Source organism: Thalassophryne amazonica, chromosome 8, assembly GCF_902500255.1.
Source record: "Thalassophryne amazonica chromosome 8, fThaAma1.1, whole genome shotgun sequence".
Lineage (NCBI taxonomy): Eukaryota > Metazoa > Chordata > Actinopteri > Batrachoidiformes > Batrachoididae > Thalassophryne > Thalassophryne amazonica.
Window position 1 is genome coordinate 58,478,872 of NC_047110.1, and position 17,681 is coordinate 58,496,552.

The following is a 17,681-nucleotide window of genomic DNA, read 5'->3' on the forward strand; positions in this document are numbered from 1 at the left end:
TTGCTGACGACTTTGTCTTCTTGGTATTTTAAATTGAACTTGTATGTAAATGATGCACTAGTCGAGTCATTTATTTTGCTCTTTGCAAAAGGATCATTCCTGTGAGATGCCAGCTGGGGGCAGTACAGCTGCTCGCAGGGCGTCTGGGTGACCTGACCTGCTCTGCCAAAAGAGGACAGCCGCTCTGAGATTTGGTTTAACTGAGATCCTTCACTGTTCCTGTTAACCTTCAGAAACAGCAGCACGCTGAGGGTCGCTGGGAGCCTGGAAGACGTTAACCCTGATAATCTACATCTTTCAGGGTCACACCGTGTGAAATCAGGTAGGAGTATTTTAATCACAGCTGGAAAGAACGGGACTTTTCCCATGACACAATGGTTTAAAAATAACAGGGTTCACTGGAGTTTGTGCTTTTGCAAGTCAGTGTTGTTGCTGGAAACACTTTTAATACTGAGCTTTGAGTGTTTCTTGGTTCTGTCATACACATCTGTTCATTAATGTATAATTACCCGCAACAACAAATCCATTTTCATGAGTCTAAAATGAATCCTTTACAAGCGGGCGCCCTCATGGAGGACGCTGTGTTGTATCACCATATTGTGACATTCACCTCCCCTCTTCATTGTCTACTGGTTGCAAGTGTGCAGGATCATGTGAACACGGGTCTTGCAAAATGTGAATATTGTTCATGATATATGCACAGTTGTATGCAAAAGTTTGGGCACCCCTGATAATTTTCATGGCTGAAAAAGAACACGACATCCCAAGAAAAAAACACTTGCTACCAACAGTAAAATTTGGAGGTGGTTCTATCATACTGTGTGGCCAGTGCAGGTACACACGGATCACATCACACGGATTCCAGTCAATATCAGCAGATTCTTGAGAACAATGTTCAAGAATCAGTGACAAAGTTGAAGTTGTGCCGGAGCTGGATCTTTCCACAAGACGACGACCCTAAACACTGCTCAAAATGTACTAAGGCATTTATGCAGAGGAACAAATACAATGTTTTGGAATGGCCATCTCAGTCCCCAGACCTGAATATTATTGAAAATCTGTGGTGTGATTGTAAGCAGGCTGTCTGTGCTCGGAAACCAACAAACCTGAGATATTTTTTAAAGAAGAATGGTCCAAAATACCTTCAACCAGAATTCAGACTCTCATTGGAAGCTATAGGAAGCGTTTAGGTGCTGTTATTTCTGCAAAAGGAGGATCTACTAAATATTGATTTTTTTTTTTTTTCTCTCGCTCTCTGTTGGGGTGCCCAAATTTATGCACCTGCCTAATTTTGTTTAAAGAATTATTGCACACTTTCTGTAAATCCTATAAACTTTATTTCATTTCTCAAATATCAATGTGTTTGTCTGCTATATTTAACTGAAATTTCTGATCCAAACAACCAATGATTAATAAAGGAAAATCATGGAAATCATCAGGGGTACCCAAACTTTTACATACAAGTGTGTGTGTGTGTGTGTGTGTGTGTGTGTGTGTACACACACACACACATACACACATATATATATATATATATTTCAGTTTAAGTGGTTTATGGATTTCAGTTTACGGATCAATTACTGCAGGAAATCTTGATCGCAAACCCTATCACCACAAAAATAATACATATTGCTTATCACAAGGGGGCGTTAATACCCGGCGCCAAAGAAGCAAAAATGTGACTTGTGATGGCATAATGGAATCTGTCAGCTCACCACTAGATGACACCAACTCTGTAATGAATACAACTCTACTGATTTTTAAGTTTTTATTGAAAAGTATATCCAAATTGCATGTGCACTAATTGCTGCACTATTGAAATAAAAGGACAATAGTAATTGGACAACTGGTTATCTGGCTTATTGTCAGATGTGTTTATACCCCAATGACTTATATATGCAAGTTGACAAAATGCATAGAGTCAAGGTCAACTGCCACATTTGCAATCTTGTTAACTGTCAATAAGGAGGCTAATGTAGATGCAACAGAAACTCTGAAAAATGGCAAAGACTTCAGGAGTGGCCAGATTGGCCTGTACAACCCCTGGCAAAAATTATGGAATCACCGGCCTCGGAGGATGTTCATTCAGTTGTTTAATTTTGTAGAAAAAAAGCAGATCACAGACATGACACAAAACTAAAGTCATTTCAAATGGCAACTTTCTGGCTTTAAGAAACACTATAAGAAATCAAGAAAAAAGATTGTGGCAGTCAGTAACGGTTACTTTTTTTAGACCAAGCAGAGGAAAAAAATATGGAATCACTCAATTCTGAGGAAAAAATTATGGAATCACCCTGTAAATTTTCATCCCCAAAACTAACACCTGCATCATATCAGATCTGCTCGTTAGTCTGCATCTAAAAAGGAGTGAACACACCTTGGAGAGCTGTTGCACCAAGTGGACTGACATGAATCATGGCTCCAACACGAGAGATGTCAATTGAAACAAAGGAGAGGATTATCAAACTCTTAAGAGAGTAAATCATCACGCAATGTTGCAAAAGATGTTGGTTGTTCAGTCAGCTGTGTCTAAACTCTGGACCAAATACAAACAACATGGGAAGGTTGTTAAAGGCAAACATACTGGTAGACCAAGGAAGACATCAAAGCGTCAAGATGGAAAACTTAAAGCAATATGTCTCAAAAATCTAAAAATGTACAACAAAACAAATGAGGAACGAATGGGAGGAAACTGGAGTCAACGTCTGTGACCGAACTGTAAGAAACCGCATAAAGGAAATGGGATTTACATACAGAAAAGCTAAACGAAAGGCATCATTAACACCTAAACAGAAAAAAACAAGGTTACAATGGGCTAAGGAAAAGCAATTGTGGACTGTGGATGACTGGATGAAAGTCATATTCAGTGATGAATCTCGAATCTGCATTGGGCAAGGTGATGATGCTGGAACTTTTGTTTGGTGCCTTTCCAATGAGATTTATAAAGATGACTGCCTGAAGAGAACATGTAAATTTCCACAGTCATTGATGATATGGGGCTGCATGTCAGGTAAAGGCACTGGGGAGATGGCTGTCATTACATCATCAATAAATGCACAAGTTTATGTTGATATTTTGGACAATTGAAAGGATGTTTGGGGATGATGAAATCATTTTTCAAGATGATAATGCATCTTGCCATAGAGCAAAAACTGCAAAAACATTCCTTGCAAAAAGACACATAGGGTCAATGTCAATGAGCAGATCTGATTTGATGCAGGTGTTAATTTGGGGGATGAAAATTTACAGGGTGATTCCATAATTTTTTCCTCAGAATTGAGTGATTCCAAATTTTTTTCCTCTGCTTGGTCTAAAAAAGTAACCGTTACTGACTGCCACAATCTTTTTTTCTTGATTTCTTATAGTGTTTCTTAAAGCCAGAAAGTTGCCATTTGAAATGACTTTAGTTTTGTGTCATGTCTGTGATCTGCTTTTTTTCTACAAAATTAAACAACTGAATGAACATCCTCTGAGGCCGGTGATTCCATAATTTTTGCCAGGGGTTGTATGCACTACAGGGTCAAAACAGCTGACAATGCCAGCAAACCACACATACAGTAGTGTTCAGAATAATAGTAATACTATGTGACTAAAAAGATTATTCCAGGTTTTGAGTATATTTCTTATTGTTACATGGGAAACAAGGTACCAGTAGATTCAATAGATTCTCACAAATCCAACAAGACCAAGCATTCATGATATGCACACTCTTAAGGCTATGAAATTGGGCTATTAGTAAAAAAAAAAAAACAGGTGTGAATCAGTGTCCCCTATTTAAGGATGAAGCCAGCACCTGTTGAACATGCTTTTCTCTTTGAAAGCCTGAGGAAAATGGGATCAATCAATCAATCAACTTTTTTCTTGTATAGCGCGATGTTCGACATTGTTCAGAAGAACAGCGTAGTTTGATTAAAAAGTTGATTGGAGAGGGGAAAACTTAATACACAGGTGCAAAAAATTATAGGCTGTTCATCTACAATGATCTCCAATGCTTTAAAATGGACAAAAAAAACCAGAGACGCATGGAAGAAAATGGAAAACAACCATCAAAATGGATAGAAGAATAACCAGAATGGCAAAGGCTCACCCACTGATCAGTTCCAGGATGATCAAAGACAGTCTGGAGTTACCTGTAAGTGCTGTGACAGAAGACGCCTGTGTGAAGCTAATTTATTTGCAAGAATCCCCCGCAAAGTCCCTCTTAAATAAAAGACGTGCAGAAGAGGTTACAATTTGCCAAAGAACACATCAACTGGCCTAAAGAGAAATGGAGGAATATTCTGTGGACTGATGAGAGTAAAATTGTTCTTTTTGGGTCCAAGGGCCACAGACAGTTTGTGAGACGACCCCCAAACTCTGAATTCAAGCCACAGTTCACAGTGAAGCATGGTGGTGCAAGCATCATGATATGGGCATGTTTCTCCTACTATGGTGCTGGGCCTATATATCACATACCAGGTATCATGGATCAGTTTGGATATGTCAGAATACTTGAAGAGGTCATGTTGCCTTATGCTGAAGAGGACATGCCCTTGAAATGGGTGTTTCAACAAGACAATGACCCCAAGCACACTAGTAAACCAGCAAAATCTTGGTTCCAAACCAACAAAATTAATGCCTCGCAGATGTGAAGAAATCATGAAAAACTGTGGTTATACAACTAAATACAACCCCTGGCAAAAATTATGGAATCACCGGCCTCAGAGGATGTTCATTCAGTTGTTTAATTTTGTAGAAAAAAAGCAGATCACAGACATGACACAAAACTAAAGTCATTTCAAATGGCAACTTTCTGGCTTTAAGAAATACTATAAGAAATCAAGAAAAAAAGATTGTGGCAGTCAGTAACGGTTACTTTTTTAGACCAAGCAGAGGAAAAAAAAAATATGAAATCACTCAATTCTGAGGGAAAAAATTATGGAATCACCCTGTAAATTTTCATCCCCCAAATTAACACCTACATCAAATCAGATCTGCTCATTGACTTTGACCCTATGCCATGACATTGACCCTATGTGTCTTTTTGCAAGGAATGTTTTTGCAGTTTTTGCTCTATAGCAAGATGCATTATCATCTTGAAAAATGATTTCATCATCCCCAAACATCCTTTCAATTGTCCAAAATATCAACATAAACCTGTGCATTTATTGATGATGTAATGACAGCCATCTCCCCAGTGCCTTTACCTGACATGCAGCCCCATATCATCAATGACTGTGGAAATTTACATGTTCTCTTCAGGCAGTCATCTTTATAAATCTTATTGGAAAGGCACCAAACAAAAGTTCTAACAGTTTTAACATAACATAAGTTTTAACATAATAGTTTTGAGTTTGTAGCGTCAACAGCAGATGCTACTATTATTGTGAACACCCCCTTTTCTACTTTTTTTAACTAATAGCCCAATTTCATAGCCTTAAGAGTGTGCATATCATGAATGCTTGGTCTTGTTGGATTTGTGAGAATCTACTGAATCTACTGGTACCTTGTTTCCCATGTAACAATAAGAAATATACTCAAAACCTGGATTAATCTTTTTAGTCACATAGCACTACTATTATTCTGAACACTACTGTAAGGGGTTATGAAGAATCATTTTTGCTTCTTTAGAAGAAAAGTACTTTGCAACATGTGACCAGATGAGCACAACTGAGTGTGTATCTTTGTCTGTCCAAAAGTCAACAATCAAGACTTCACCGGAGTAAAGGCAAAGGGTACAAGATTTATGGGCGGCACAATAGTTTAGTGGTTAGCACTGTCACCTCACAGCAGACTGGCCTTTCGCTCGCTGTGTGATGTCTGTGGGTTTTGGACTTCATTTACCAGCTATGAAGAATTTACAACCAAATAGTACTGTATTAGACTTTTTTTTTAAGGCAGCATGTAAATATTTTTGGACTTAACACTTTTGCAGATGTGTGTGTTACAATGCAACTGGACTAAATTCTCTAACTGATCGTTCTTGGACAGATACAGCTTTAACAGTCTTTAACTGACTGTTAAGTTTTTTACACTTATTTATTTATTTAATATAAAAATGAGGGCAGTTTTGGCAGCATGTTGCCTTTGTTCTATAGAAAGATGTTCAGGTGCAGTCGAATCTTCTCCAGACAGATTCCTCTGAGTTTTTCATTTGCTGATTTTTATATAGAGTACCCTCCAAAAGTATCAGAACACATATTTAACACAACTTTAATTTATGCCATTTCAAACACACAAAAAATAAAAATTTCTGAAATTCGAAAAATATAAAAGGTTGCATAAAGAATGGAATGCTTTGGTGTAATACCTGTAAATCTGTTTTATTGCCAGTTTTCTTTAGACAAGTCAGGGGATGGATACATGAACATTTCCAAGTCACTGAATATGTCTTTGACTTTATTTACATCAGTTATGAAGAAGAATACAATCAGTATGGCACTCTATGGTAAATCTGTGTGGAGTAGACAGTTCTCCAAAACTGAGTGACTCTGCAAGGAGAAGAGTGAGGAAAGCCACCAAGACACCCAGACAACCCAAAAGAAGTTAAAGGCTTCTGTGGCTGTGATTGGAGTAATTGCGCACAGTGCATGTTTTGCATTTTGTATCGCCAGTTATACAGCTTCATGATGAAGAGGTATGCAAACCATCATCTTGGCTTTTATATTTTTAATTATCTTATATCAAGTTGTAGAGATTTGCTTTCAGTTTCAAATTAAGGACAATAACTTTAGAAATTTTTACTTTTTGAATTTTTGTATTTGCAATGGTATAATTAAAATGTGTGAAATACCAAGTGTACCAATGTTTTTGGAGGGCACTGTATTTTTAACTTGTGTATGTCAGTTGTATACTATGTATGCTATGTGTTTTATATTCTGTCTGTCTGTCTGTCTGTGTCTCTCTCTCTCTCTCTCTCTCTCTCTCAAGAATGGAACAACGAGGTGAAAAAAGAAACACGTGTGGGACAATTTGCCTTAAATATCTACTTTTTATTTTTAACCTTCTCTTCTGGGTAAGTTGATCAGGAAGTTTTAAGACTCTGACTAAATACATTAATAATAAAGATAACGCATTTGTAATCCACTGTGTAAAAATATGCTGGAAAAACTGAAGCTTCCAAATATTACATTTTTTGGACTGAACTATTCAATATTTTTCAAAAGGAATTTTGATACATTTATTCTTTACTAATTTTGTGTACTCATGAATTGGGTTTTAAATCTACAAAGTAATTTAAAAAATACTGAAATAATTTGGTACTTTCTGCAACACTATTTTATTAATAAAATGGACAAAAATCTCTAGCTTCTTAAAATTACCATTCTAATTTTTTTAATTTGAACGTGTACTGACGTTGATGAAAATATCAAAAACCACATTTATACATACATGCTGGGGTGCTTAACACTATATTTTTTCTGTGTACAAGAATGGACGCATTTGAAAAAACAGTCATACCACGATCTAGTATGTATGAACTTCATTTGCTCAGTTTGTTGTGTACAACTACACATTAAATGCTTCAATCCAATCCAACAGAGTTTTTATTATGTATTCTTTTTTTCTCCATACAGCGTGTGCTGTACATTTCCAATGTGTGCACACACAGGCATGATAAATGTGGTTTATCTGCCTTAAAAACAAAAGTAAACTCCAAGAAAAGCTTTTATTCAACTCAGGAAGGTAAGTTCTGTAAGTGGGTGACTTCTTTAACTTACCTTCCTGAGTTGAATAAAAGCTCTTCTTCAATTGGCTGCAATTAAACTAATGTTTTTAAGTTGAATCACCCTGATAATTTCTACACCGTAGGTGGATTTCTCTTGAGGCTTTAAGGGAATGAATAAAAACTTGTCTCATGCATCATTTGCAGTGCATTTTTGATATGACCATCTGCTTTGAGTTTAGCTGGTAACGGTGTGTTGTGTCAGCTGGCAGGAGGAGCTGTGCTGGCAGTGGGAGTGTGGACTTTGGTGGAGAAGAGCGACTACATCAGTTTACTGAATTCCAGCTACTACTTGGCCTCAGCCTACGTCCTGATAACTGCTGGTCTCATTGTGATAGTGACCGGCGTGATTGGCTGCTGCGCCACACTGAATGAGATGAAGAGTCTTTTGATTGTGGTAAGGACAGGTAACGGCATACCTATGTGACTCAAATGGGGTTCAAATAGCAGACTTCTCACTCTCAAGACCAGTGTACTTCCAGGTCAGACAAACGGGAATCACCACCATAGTGCAGCAGATAACAGGATATTTGTTGTTGTTGTTGATGTGTTTGATCTGTTGGTCTGTTGGTTTCCGATATTTGTTTGATACATGTACACTTAAATTTTCAATAGGCAACCAAGTAAGGGTCCATTGATGAATTACACAGGGTCCAAATTTAAAAATACAAACCTCCAACCATATTAAAAGGTATACCACATTATTTGTCTGATCATAAAGATTCCACAAAGGTATAGTTTGGACTATCTGTACGAGGTCAAAAGTTAAAATTGCTTTGATTTTGGTAAAAAGTTATGTAAATTATTTGGTTGAGTTAATATTTTATTTTATTTAATTTTTTTAAGGAATAGATTTCACCATGTGTCATGCTTAGTTATCATGTTATGGAGTAACATATGTCACATGTCATAGAATCCAATGGATGTCAAACTTGTTTCACCTTTACTTTGGAGACCAACCATTCAACACAGTCAAAACTATTCCATTTATTAATCCTATTAATTAACTAATAATTTGCACCACTTTTTACCAAAATTGGAGCAACTTTAATTTTTGACCCCGTACAAACTGAAATTGACCTTTGACACCGTTCTTACTCCATAGCATTCAGTCATAGATAGTACAAACTATACTTTTTGGAATCTTTATTCTGAGGTAAAATCAAGAAATGCAGAGGAATTGTGGAATGTAGTCCAGTCGTCCTGGACTGGAATGCCTGTTCACAGGTGCCAAAAGTTGGTCGACTCCATGCAACACAGATGTGAAGCAGTTCTCAGAAACAACAGTTATACAACTTAATATTCGTTCAGTGATTCACAGAAAAGATCAATCTTCAAGCATCTTTCAGTGTATACAGTAAATGTTTAAGTTTGTAAAGAAAAATTCAGATACTGTTTTTATTTAACACCCTAATATTCCTTTTTCTTCGCTTTCTCTAAAGTAATTTTTCTTCATGGTTTGATTTGGAATAGAATGTGTGTTCCCAATGCATTTGCAGGTACTGTATAAAAATAAAAGCTATTATATGGATTTTAAGCTTTACTCACTTTTTTAAACACACCACTATAATTTTGAACACAACTGTAGGTGGATACTGCGATTTTAACTTAAAATAAATGCAGTGCTTGGGGCAAATAAACAGTATCCTGCCGTGTGTGTTGTTAAATCAACCCATGAAGCCATGTTGCATTGTGTGCAGAGCTCCTGTTTATGGACACACACACACACACACAACCCAGTCTGAGTTCACATGAAGTGAAAGTTAATCGCTGGCCGCCATCTGTTTTGTTTGCAGCTAATTATGTCAGATATTCATTAGTGGTATAGGACAGACAGTCCTACAGCGTGCGCCTTTCAAGGTTTAGATTTAGAGCGCGCCTCATGCCAGAGGAATGAGGGGCGTCACAGGGGCATGCTGGGAGAGAGACGAGCTCAGGCAGTGAGCAAATACAGAAACTGCACAAGCTCCCTGACCTTATGTCTTTAAAGATATCCACCCTGACCTCTGGAATGAACAGCTTCCTTTCCCACAGCAGCGACAGAGCCTGTAGATATTCCTATTGGGTGGTTCCATCACTCCAACTGCATAGATTTGAAAGCTTTTTTTTTTTTTTTTTTTCCTACAGTACTAACGCCTGAAAGAAGAAATATAACTTATGAAATTTGTTAATTAACATCTGTTTCTTTTTTGACACCCCCCTACAGTATTTTATCTTATTGCTGTGTATTTTCCTGCTGGAAGTGGTTGCCGCTGTCCTGGCCTACGTTAACTACCAACAGGTGACTGATTTTATACTGCAGTATGGGGCGGGGGTACTTTTGATGAAACAGATCACCAAATGAATATTTGTCTGGTTGTGGCGTATTTTTTCCTCAATCTCGTAATGTAACTTTAATCACAGCTCAGTTTCTGTGTGACTACTTACACTTTTTTTGATGCACTAAACTGAGAAATATCAGGGCTGCTGCACGCTGCGTGCATCTGTGCATGTTCTTCATTTATCTTGTTTTTCCACCCTTCTCATACTCTTCTTTCTTCCTGTTCCAGTGTTTTCCTTTCTGCTACCAGGTAATCTTCTACCACCTGATTTCATTTTATATCAAACTGTTGCTCAAACAGGTTGATATAAAATGGTTTATATCTTGTTTGGAACTCAAGTTTTTTTTTCTTGTACTCATTTAAAGTACTAGGTAATAGTACCCGCAATGACCTACCCAATGACCTTGACGTTAACCCAAATGATTGCCCTCTAGCTGGCCAAGGTACTTCCAGACTCCACCTTAAAATGTACTGCATTTGGTCCAAATCAGGTTGACCTTGACCTTTGCCAAAATGAATTATTTAAAGGCAGTTTCAGCATCAACCTTCATCAATGCACGAAGATTTGTAGAAATGAGCAAAAGGACCTAGGATAAGTAGGCTAGCAAATGGATGGCCACACATGACCTTGACCTTAGTGATTGATCTCTACACAATCTGAGCTTGCTGGGCAATTCAGTAACCCACCTCCTTATGTGTGCCAAACTCAGTGCAAATCAGAAAAAAACTTTAATCTTTAACTCCAATTCCCTTGACTCCAGTGATTGGTCTTTGGTCAATTTGATGTTATCTGACCAATTCCAGAACACACACACATGCCATGTTTGCTGGACATTGGAGTAGAAAAAATAAAAACATTTTAAAATATTTTGTTTGACCCTATTGACCTTGACCTTTGCCCAAATAAACACTTGCAGAGGCAGTTCTAGTGATGACCATGATCCACAGAAGTATGGTGGAAATTGGCCATTGGACCTTGAAGGAGTAGGGGACAGACATTGGTGAAATTACAGTTTGAAGCCAGCTTGACACTTGTGTAGCGAAATTCTAAATGCCTCGCAACGGGCACCAAAATAAACTGTAACAAATTACATTTAACTTACTTATATGGAATGAATGGCACCTCACACGGGCACCAATTTAATGTAGTGAATAAGTAGTTAAGCCTCGCAATGTGTTATTGGCCTCACTGAGAGCACCAAAAATATGTAGTGAAAGTATTGTTAAACTCCCAAATTGAATTAAATTGGCCTAGACCTCATTAATGGGTCACCGAAATAATGAACAATTTTAGGGTTTAATAATTATTATTTAATTAGAATAATATTTAATCACCTCAGGGCACCACCTATTTAAAGCATAGGTACTTTAATTTAAACATTCATTAATTTATCAGTCTCAAATTAATCAGTCATTTCTCAATTTAATTAGTCTCAGGTCTGAAAGTCTAAATTCTACGATACGATTGACCAAGGGTTTCCTTCTAAACACAAAATGAACCACAGCAGAAATATTTACATTTTGTTTACAATTATACAAGGAATGAACAGTTCACTGGCATTTTGAGTGGACAGTGATTAAATAAGTTCATTTATGGACACAATTTGCTTACTCATGAGACGTTGAAAGAAAGTAGAGCGATAAAGCTTAAAGACTTTAAGTAAATAAATCTGATCAGAATTTAGTGATGAAATTTGAAGCCAATTATTATTAAGAAAATGATTAACCAAATATATGAATAGGTTTTAAAAGTCTTTAGTGTCTTTAAGGTGGAGATGACCTTTAATACACTAACCACACATTTGAGGACAAGGAAGTTAAAATCTTAGCCATTGAGAAGAAATGGTTTGAGAGAGGGGTGAAGGAGGCATTGTATGTGAAACAGTTGAAACCCAGCCTTAACCGGGGAGGGGTCTGAGACACGCTTTGTCCCCTGTTTACAATGGGGTACTCAGGTAAAAGCAGTTTCAGTCTTTTGTTCATGGTAATGAGTCATTCATGTCATCAGGAGAGGCGTCAGTCCCATCGTTAGGAGGGACAGCTTACCCTGTTATTAGGAGGGTGCTAACTATAGCACAACAGGTGCTAATTAAAGCAACTGTTTAGTCACTAGCCAATAGCAGTCTGCCTCTCAGTAGGAGGGGTCTGGTTAGGTTTAAAACTCCACCTTTTGTGGCATCTGTTTGTTCTTCTCTACAAGGGTCAGACAGAAGTCAGACTTCCAGAGCAAGAATTTTAGCTGAGGAAGCTTCTGCAATTTGAAGCAAAACCTCCTCGCGTCAAGCAACCCAGTCCAGTCGAAGATTCAAGCTTCTCTACTATGGAAACCACCTGGACAACTGAGAGCCTTCACAGAAACCTTTTTTCTGGAACCTTTAACTGCATCACTTAGCTGATCCATTGAAGAGATGGTTCAGATGAACAGTCTGTCCATCGCTGATGTTTTAGGCTCTTTGCAGAGTGAGCTCACTTGGGTCAAGGGGTTAAACCAGCGGTCTCCCCGGGCGATCCCAAAGGCTTTGTGTCGGCTGGTTTTACCGACAGGATGGCTGCTTGCAATTTGTCGTCAGCTAGCTGGACCAGAGGTGGAAGGCGTTTGTTGAAAATGGATTCTGGTAGCTTTTAAAAAGGTTTGTTGGAGCCAGATTAAAAGTCTTTATGAATTTAGAGAAAAGACAGAACTTTAAGAGCAGCGTTGTAAAGTACAGAAAAGGAAAGTTGTATTTCTGTCAATTTGCTATTATTTTGAAAAGTTCAACTTGGAAGTTCTCTTAAAAATTCAAAAGACTTGATGAACCTTAAAAACGTCAGGCTATTAATTTGTTAAGTTATCAAAGAATAATAACGATTGAATGCCACATGGTTGCATTGCTTGGCTAGCATGGGGCCTTGTTAGCCCAAAAATAATGTTAAGCGTTTTAAGAATAGAGAGAGAGAAGAGGGGAAAAAAAGGCAGAAATGTTCCAAGAGAGTTGAGGGAGAGTTCCAAGAGAGAGAGCAGAAACGTCTAACTTTTTGAAGGGGACTTACATCATTAATCTCCGCCCATTTACAGTGTGTAATTTCACAGAAAACTTCATGTGTTAGAGAATGGCAGACAAAGAAATAATTCAACTATTTAAACACATTAACTATTTTGGCATACTATTTGTTCTAAGACACTCAAATGGATACACATTAATAGTAACTTAAACAGTCCATTTGGTTAAAACACTATTTAACCATCAACATACTGATAATGCAGAAAGATCACATTTAAACAGTCAGTTAATCATTTACAAGGAACACATGTCAATTAAATAGAATACATGCAAAGCATTTGCTTGAATAAGCAACACAGACAACATTAGAAGTTTATATATATATATATATATATATATATATATATATATATATATATATATATATATATGAAGCATGCCAGTGCACAAAGAAAGTTTTGAAATGTTCAAAATTTCTGGCATGCATAAATTTCATGACACTTGCGTGAACTAGTTGTGAACATTGTGCAGCCAATTCACAAACACTGCGTTTCAATGTGTGTCACTGCACGTAGGGCACAGTTTGCGCACAGTTTGCGATGAGTTTACTCATTGGTACGCGAGATTGCGTGCCAGTGCGCAAAGACAATTTTGAAATTTGTGCAAGTGTCGAGGTGGACTGATGTGCTGATGAGGACAGAGGGCTCATACATGTGACATGATCTGGGTTCTGGACAGCGACAGGGGAGAAGAACTTTGAAGAACTGATGTCCTGCTCTTGTGTCACAGCTGGATGAGGAGCTCAGACAGAACCTGAAGGTGAACATGCAGCAGAAATACCAGCAGCCGGGTGAGGACAGCCTCACACAGGCTGTGGACAGACTTCAGCAGGAGGTGTGGAAGTGGATTCTGTGTGATTAAATCATATCTGTATCTACTGACAAGAAACACCACAAAAACCTTCACTTTGCTCAGTGGATGCTAGTTTTGAAATAACTTGACCTGCACGTAAACGCAGCGATGAAATGAGCCTTCTCTTGTGTTTTTCTGTTCTTTGTCTCAGTTTAAGTGTTGTGGCAGTAACAGCTCCTCAGAGTGGGCAGACAGCGTGTGGATCCAGGCAGCAGACAACAACCGGCTCGTTCCTGACAGCTGTTGCAAAACTCCCAGCATCCTTTGCGGCAGCAGGGACCATCCTTCAAACATCTATAAGGTTGAGGTAGGTAAGACTGACCACTGACTGTAGCATAGTCCATGGGGGGTGTAGTTTGTCCTGTGTGTATGTCCGTTTATGTGTGTGTGAAGAGTTTTGATATGGACCAAACTCCATGTAATGATTGGTCATCAGCCAAAGAAAAAGTGATTTGATTTTGACAACTAATTAAAAGTCAAGATTACAAGCCAAGGATGGATTTTGGGCCCAGTGGGTTACATTGTGAGTCTGTGCTCAGGTTCCTTGTATACAATACTTAATTTGCACCATCCCAGTCTCATGGCTGACTTCCTCAGATAGGAATATTTCTTGTTAGACTGTTTTGAGGAATTGGTTCAAGACACCCCTATGGTTTAAAAAAAAAAAAACACTGATGTCCAACCATTTTCTTCATCTTCTTATTTCAGTTAAGGGTGACAGTGGGGTTGGAGCCTTCCCTAGCAGTCATCGGGCGAGAGGCGGGGTACACCCAGCAGAGGCTGCCAGTCTATCTCAGGGTCAACACATATAGAGAGACAAACTCATTCACACTACCACTCTCATCTACGGCTGCACATGTGCAAAATGAAGGGAAAGGGTGAAGTAGATGGGATTTGGATTGGGCCTTAGAGTCACCAGTTTCCCAAACCTGCCTGTCTTTGGAAGTGGGTCAAAGCTGGAGCACCCAGAGAGAACCCATGCAGACATGAGGAGAACTCCACAGAGAAAGGAGCAGGTTAAAAGCAAACTTGTGACCTTCTTTCTGTGAGGCAGCAGTGCTAACCCCCAAACCACTGTGCCACCCTAAACACTAAAATGAAGTCATATAACACCTTTCCATTGGTCATATAGTCTTTCACCCTGGATCACTTTTTGATATGTCAAACTCAGGGCCATAACTATTAAACAGTTTGAAGCCAATTAAGATTAAACACGGTGCAATGGTTGTGTGTCAGTCATGGTTAAAATGGTCCAGAGCCATATATTATGGCATCACTTATGACAAGTGAAGACAACATAACTCAGTGGAATAAGAAACTGGGATATGGGTATGTAGAGGTTGGTTAATCTGTATTGTCCCAGTCCACCCAGCTGTAAATGGGTGCCAGCCCTGGTTGAGCAAGTAACCTGTATTGAACTGGAGTCACATGCTTCACTCACTCTCTCATAGACTCTCACATGCTTCACTCTACATAATCCACCCAACCAACCAACCAACCAACCAACCAACCAACCAACCAACCAACCATCCAACCAACTTTATTTGTTAAGCACTTTAAAACAACCACAGTGGACCAAAGTGTTGTACAGAAGAATAAATAAAAAGCATGATAAGACATAACAGTTTACATAAGACATACAATTGTAAACAAAATACAACTAAAATAATTAAAAGCTATAAAGCGAGTAAAAAAACAAAAACAAAAATAACAACCATACAATAAAAGGTAAAATCAAATAAATCCAGGGTTAAACAACTGACTGCGTGATGGATGGGCACTGGACCTGCAGGGTGCTGAATAACCCCCTGGCTGCGGCACAAATGCTTGCGTGGTCATCTCAATTTGCTTTTGATATTACTTTTGTTTTCTGTTTCCTGTTTTATCACCTTTGTAAAAACCTTGTAACTGTTAGAATGGTCTAAGCAGTGGGTCACCCTTCTGAGTCTGGTCTGCTTGAGATTTCTTCCTCAAATCATCAGAGGGAGTTTTTCCTTACCACTGTGTGCTTGCTCAAGAGGTTAGTCAGGTTAGACCTCACTCGTGTGAAGCACCTTGAGGCAGGCAGCTTTGTTGTGATTTGGTGCTGTATAAATGAAACAAACTGAATTGAATTAAACAATGGCACCAATGGGCCTCAGGGACTAGAAAGGATTTTAAGAAACTCGATGACAAAGAAGGTGCAGATGTTGCACTGCATATGTGAGTTTTCTTGTTTGTAACTGTTTTATTTTGCTCTTAGGGAGGTTGCATTATGAAATTGGAGGACTTCATTCTGAGTCAGCTGTATATTCTGGGTGCTGTGGGTATTGGGATTGCATCTCTACAGGTAAAGTATTCTTAATCCCAGAATTAAATATTATTCATATAAATATTGTGCACATCATCTGAACTATAAGCTTGTATTTTTCTGGGTGCACGGTGGAATTAATACGTCTCTTTCTTTCAGCTTCTGGGGATGATGTTCACTTGCTGCCTTTATAAAAATCTACAGAAAGAGTCATACTGATTTTTGGACTATTGTCACAGAATGTACACATTGTTGTTTGTTTCAGCGATAGTTATTAACGTGCACAGTTTTAGGATGCTATGTAGTTATGTCTTTGGCACAACTTTTAAAATACACATAATTTAGATATGGAGTACACCTGCTGCTGGATGGTACTGTTTTATTTTTGCATATTACAGTGTGTGCTTTTAATATTCAGTTTCAAGGCTACATGAATATGTGCAATATGTGACTTTGTTTCCAAATTACACATTTTTAAGAGCAGAGAACATATTTCTGTTTAGCTCTGATTTACTGCATGCTGTGGATATTTTAAGTACTTTTTTTTTTATGTAACAGGATTAACCAAAGTTTAATTGTCTCACATCAGTCTAGGTCTTTAGGAGCAAGAGTAGAGCGGGAGTTCTCTTTTTAGTGTTATGCCTGCATGAAGCAACTTGTCTAAAAATGTCACATTTTATCTTCAAATAAATTTTAGTATTGTATAAAATTAGAGCATTTATTTTCATTCTTTATAGGTGCTGGCTGGTTGTGTACAGTTGGTCAGAAAGTGTATTTGTGTCTTGTGTTTTACAATTTATAACTGAAAAGTACAGTTCATCATTATTGTTAATGTGCCAAAGAGTATGTGTTTTTGTTTTTGTTATTTTCAGATGATTTATCAGCAGGTTTACTTGCAAACAAATGGTGCCAATAAAAATAAAAAATACTGAAAAGGTTGGCATGACATCACAGTTTTGGGCAGAGCTGCACAGAGAACAAAGAAGTTGAGTGTTCTTTTGAAATGGTGGATTACTAGTATAGACTGTCTCTCACACACACACACACACACAAAAAAAATCCTGAAAAGGTTTGACATTTACTGGAATAGATGTTAAAGCCCCGTCACACATAGCGAGAATGTGCAGGAACCAACCCGATACAGCAAATACTGCCATAATCTGACAGTCTGGAGGAAAAGAGGCGTGGTCAGCAGTGTCAGAATGCATCCAGATTACCTTGTCCACATCTGCACGATGGCATCCAAAGTGCATGTAGACAACAGGTAGATGACACAGATTGCAGTCAGACGGCAATAACAGGCGCAGACTGCCCGATGTCCAAACATCTGGATGGCAAACACGGGACCGGAGTGGGAGGCAGCGCTGTGGTCCTCATGTACACAGTCCCTGCCGGTACTGAACATCAGAGTACAGCCAAAGTATGGACCGGATTCACGCCATATGTGTCATAGCCTGCATGGGGCAGTCACT

At 38.3% G+C, this 17,681-nt stretch overlaps 1 protein-coding gene across 3 annotated transcripts; it reads left to right on the top strand.

The window, feature by feature from the left end:
- Positions 1 to 188: 188 nt before the first annotated feature.
- On the top strand, positions 189 to 16,936 carry cd151 (CD151 molecule). 3 transcript variants are annotated; one of them, XM_034176381.1, is made up of 9 exons: positions 189 to 322; positions 6,910 to 6,994; positions 7,911 to 8,102; positions 9,912 to 9,986; positions 10,255 to 10,275; positions 13,797 to 13,901; positions 14,071 to 14,226; positions 16,162 to 16,248; positions 16,369 to 16,936. In XM_034176381.1, the coding sequence occupies exons 2-9, from the start codon at positions 6,911 to 6,913 to the stop codon at positions 16,426 to 16,428; spliced, it is 780 nt and encodes a 259-aa protein (XP_034032272.1). In that variant the 5' UTR covers positions 189 to 322; position 6,910; the 3' UTR covers positions 16,429 to 16,936. The 3 variants fall into 3 exon arrangements, with proteins under 3 accessions (XP_034032272.1, XP_034032273.1, XP_034032274.1); XM_034176382.1 differs by lacking the exon at positions 10,255 to 10,275; XM_034176383.1 differs by lacking the exon at positions 9,912 to 9,986.
- Positions 16,937 to 17,681: the final 745 nt, after the last annotated feature.